Raw genomic sequence first — 4,856 nt, forward strand, 5'->3', positions numbered from 1 at the left:
GTTGTAGCCGTCATTGTTGTTTGGCGGGTCTGGGCTGGGGATTCAAACCCGCCACCTTAGGTGTACGTGGCTGGTGCCTTAGCCGGTTGAGCTATAGGCGCCGAGCCATCTCTGCTGCTTTATGCAACCCCTCCCCCCACGCACACAGAGGCCTGTCTGTACCCTGCCAGGAGTATTTGCACACCAGGACACTTGTTATGTCAGGTTCTTCCATGATCAAAGCACTCTGCCCTCTTTGGAACAAACCCTGGGAGGTGGTACCCAGTCCACGGAGAACGTTCACTGTGTTTATCCCTTGGGCACATGTGATCAAGTCCCAGTGGTGAGATTAAGAAGTCAGCAGGAGAGTGGCCTCTTGGTTATCTGACAATGGGCCTTTGTTCTGTGGATCTATCCCCAAGGGACCCCCCAGATCCTGCAAGGCCTGAGATGCTGTCCTCTCTTTTGCAAATGGCAGGTACTATCAGCTTTCCACTGGGGAGATGAATCTCGTTCACTGTGTCTCAGTGGCAGTCTGCTGCCCTGGCCCAGACAGAACGGGACCTTCTGCCCAGGGCCACTCACACTGCCAGGCTTCTGTCACCACCCTGTTAGCTATGTTCTTCAGAGTATGGTACGCGTACAATAGAAGGTGCCCTTCCAGTTTATTCTTTCTGAGGACATTTCATTAAAGCAGTTTTGCTTCCGCCTCAGGGAATGGTAAGGCTGAGGTTTGTTGATTGACAGCCAGAGCTTGGAGAACTATGGAAGCTGGGTCTCTACAGATGCATTCTAATAATTCTGCATTCTGCTTTTCTAATAAATATGAGCAGTGATTTCAATTACAATGAGTGCTTCTTGCGGATCAGGGAGATTTCAGGATTTCTAGCTTTGGCCTGGAAAAGTGATTTAGATCCTGTGGGGAAATGAGCACCTAGGGCATTCAGGAGACCGAGTCCCAGCCTGCCCTGCTTGGATGTGGCATGATCCTGCCTCTGCCCATGTTTGCATCTCTGAGCACTCCTGCAGCAAAGCGATTCTGCCTTGCTCCTTGCAAGGGACAAGCAATGATGTTAACCAGCGTCTTCAGACCACACTGAGATCTATTGCCAAGGGAACTCTCCGGGTCCCTCTTATCTAATGCACTGTAATTGTACCATGGCCCTCACCACCTGTTAATTGTACTAGTAGGAATTTTTTATGCTTCTGACTGCAAGAATTACTCAGAACTTCACACACAGTAGCCAACCTGTCTGAACACTGTGCCTGAGATGCAGCCCATCGTTTAAGCTCCCTTTGAGGAGGCCAAGTGACTTTCAAAGTCACACAATAAACAACATGTAGGTTAAATGTAGAATCTTCAAACTACATTGAAGAAATGAAGCCAGCAGGCTGCGGACCACAGCTCCCCTGGGGATAAGCTGCTGCCTTTATTTTTGAGACAAGAGTCTTAAGTTGTTGCCCTGGGTAGAGTGCTGTGGTGCCATAGCTCACAGTAACCTCCAACTCAGGCTCTAGTGATCCTCTTGCCTCAGTTTTTCTATTTTTAGTAGAGACGGGTCTTACTTTTGCTCTGGCTGGTCTCGAACTGAGACCACCTCGGCCTCCCAGTTCTAGGATTACAGGCGTGAAGCCACCGTGCCTGGCCCTAGGGATGAGCTTCTTATATTATCTGAATGTGACACCTTTGGTTGACTCACTGGTCAACCAAAGGTGTCACGCTGGTTGACCAGTGACACCAGATCCCTGCCTAGACTGCTACTACTGTTTTTTCTTTTGTTTGTTTAACACCAGGCTGCATTATACCTTTATGAAAACTGCATAGCAGCTGGAGTTAATAGGGATCCTCACTCTGTGATGTGAGGCTAAGTCTTCCTTTGAGTAGAGAGAAAAACTCAAGCCACAGTGAAATCATTAGTTCAGCCACCAATTCATCATCTAGGATGGTTTAAGAAAAAAAAAAAATGATACACCCAACATGGATTTGGCTCTTTTGCACACATTATCTCACTGAATATTCCTAATGATTTTATGAAATAAAGACTTCACTCCCAATTCTCCAAGAGGAATCTGAGGCCTCCAGAGATCGTGTAAATTGCCCCAGGTTCACAACTAGACAGATGCCCAAAGTGGGTTCGGCTCCATCTTTGTTTCTCTCTGTACTTGCTCATCTGTGCAATGGGGGTGATAATCATTCCTGCCAAAGGCTGTTAGGAGGACTGAATGGGACTGTACAGTTAAATACGCAGCACAGTGCCTGACACTCCGCAAGGGCTCCATGTATAGACGTCACTTATTACTATTACTAGTGTGCACCAGAAAGACGTGATGCATAACAGAATGAGAGCATATCTGGTGGGATTCTATATAGTTTTCTTGTCAATCTTTATTTGGAACTCTGACCGATTTTCTATTTACCCCAGGACTTTTCCAGCTTTGAGACAAGAGTCTCAAAGCAACCTCAAACTCTTGGGCTCAAGAGATCCCTTTGCCTCAGCCTCCTGAGTAGCTGGGACTACAGGTACCCACCACAATGCCCAGCTAGTTTTTTTTTTTTTTAGTAGAGATAGGGTCTTTCTTTTGCCCAAGCTGGTCTTGAACAGCTGAGCTTAGGCAATACATCTGCCTCAGCCTCCCAGAGTGCTAAGATTACATCGTAAGCCACCTTATCCCCCAACCATCTCTTTCACCCCAAGCTTAGTTAGTAGTTCCCACACATTTAACAAGAATATAGTCCATCAGAAACAAACTCCCTTGCCTACTCACCCCCTTGGGTTCTACCTATCCTTCCCTCCGGGGCCCATGCCAAAGTTCAGCACATCCCTGTTGACCACACCCAGCATCAGTAGGATGACCTTTCCCTGTTATGAGTTCGTATTTGCTCTTCACAAAACTGGGGTCCACCAACATCCCCCTCCTTTATCAGAAACCTTTTCCTCTTTGGGGATCCCTGTTCTTTTCCTCCAGCCACACTCAGATCTACTGATGTGAGGGGAAAAAAAAAAAAACCCAACAGAAATAACCCTACAAGCCACAAGCACAAGAACAGGCATCCATAGCCCTTGATCCTCTCTGAAGTTACTGCCATGGCTCTGTTCCTTACTCTACAACGGAAATTCTTAAGGAGTCATGGCTAAGTGCTGACTTCCATCTCCTCACCTCCTACTGTAACCACAGGGCCGGCTCACATGGACTCTACCCCATCGCCCATTGTTTCCTAAGTTGTTCTGCAGACATGGTAGGGCTGAAACTGTAAGTCAGATAGCCCAGGCCTGTGCAGAGGGGAGAAACTCTGACCTCAAATAACACTTGGAGCCAGTGTTTCCTCTCCATGGAGCCAAGAAATCAACACAGAACCGGAATTTCTCCACCAGAGCCTATTCCAAAGGGAGAGTTCCCACGGTGAGGAAGGTCTGGTGCCCCTCACTCCACATGCCATGTGTGGACGGATACAGAGCTGTCTGGTCAGACCCTGCCAGGCCAGCATTCCTAATACATCCCCTTCCCTCCAACCCCTTAAAACTTGCCCCAGGCCCCAACTCAGGGTGGCAGATTTGAGCCTTGCCTCCTGTCTCCTTGTTGGTTGACCTCGCAATGAAGTCTTCTCTTTCTTTCAAAAGCTGGTGCCATAGGAGTGGCTTCTGTGTGCAGCAGGCATCTCAGTAACACTGATGTGCCTCCTCAGCCCCCCACAGCTGGGTGTTTGGCCACACAGAGGCGCCAAGTCCTTTTCCCCTCTCTGTCTTACCAAATGGTAAATCTGAAGCCCTGGACTCCTCATCAGAAACTATTAAAACTTTCTTCTTTCCCCTTTTCCATCCCTGCTCCTCCTTCCCATCTCCCTGGACACTGTTAAAATGCTTTATCAGCTTTCTTCACCTAATCCATAAGCTTACTAAGGGTAAAAATAATTAAAATAGCCACATAGGTAGTTATGGGAAAGTCTAGACCAATAGTTCCCAGTTGAACTTCCTGCAACAAGGGAAATTTGTACATGGATGCCATCCATGGTGGGAGCCTCCAGCTCTTAAAATGCGCCTCTTATGACTAAAGAACTGTTTAATTAAGTTTATAGAACTACATCAGGCTTGCAGCACCAATGCTGGACAGTGCAGATCTAGAAAACACTTGTACATTTTAAGAAAGAGTTGCTTCCAAGTATCTACTTGCTGCTTTTTCCTAACAGAACCCCTGTGTGGGGGTAGCAATGGCCCCAAACGACAGAAATACATTTTTATCCTTTCACTGGTAGCCAGGAAGATGTAGGCAACAGTCATAGAAAAGCTCTCTAGAGCATGTTTGGCTGGTTGGCAGATGTGATTTGTGCCTCTCTGTTGCTTTTTCTTATTCCTGGAACTTACATGTGATGGCTGGAGCACTAGCAGGCACATTGAGACATGAAGCAGCCTTGGAGGCAGGAACTATATACTATGTATGACATGTTCCTGGTGACAATATGGAGCTGCTTTTCCAGCCTCAAAACACTTCCCTCTGGGCTTTTCTCTGTGAGAGAAAAACCTCTTCCCTGTTTAAGTCATTGTTATTTTGGGCTCTGTTACTAATGATTCAGTACTTGATACCAGAAGTGGTTGCAAATAACATATTTTCAAAGCAGTTGGAATTTACGATGGGGTTTCTAACTTGATTGGTTTTGAAGGTAGTAAGTTCTAGTTCGCATTAGAGAGTAAAATGCTAAAAATCCATGACACACAGTGATAAAAAACATTTACACAAGTTACGACATGGGTTTCCTAGAAAGAAATTTCTGTTGAAGGCAAGGCTTTGGTAGGTTGTATTGCTATTCTGATAAACCATTATAAAGAACATGAGGAATGTAAGAACTGTGGGGCTGAATGGTTTCTTCTAACTGTACTAGG

General features: G+C 46.4%; 1 protein-coding gene across 1 annotated transcript in view; it reads left to right on the forward strand.

Annotated features, from left to right (window-relative positions):
* CCDC3 (coiled-coil domain containing 3) overlaps positions 1-1,708 on the forward strand; it is a 78,938-nt gene extending 77,230 nt beyond the window's left edge. Inside the window, exon 4 of the mRNA XM_003786885.2 lies at positions 1,678-1,708. Coding sequence (XP_003786933.1) covers positions 1,678-1,708 — 31 coding nt within the window. The remainder of the gene's footprint in view (positions 1-1,677) is intronic.
* The last annotated feature ends 3,148 nt before the right edge of the window (positions 1,709-4,856 follow it).

Source organism: Otolemur garnettii, unplaced genomic scaffold (genome assembly GCF_000181295.1).
Source record: "Otolemur garnettii isolate 467f Iridium unplaced genomic scaffold, OtoGar3 scaffold00019, whole genome shotgun sequence".
NCBI classification, from domain to species: domain Eukaryota; kingdom Metazoa; phylum Chordata; class Mammalia; order Primates; family Galagidae; genus Otolemur; species Otolemur garnettii.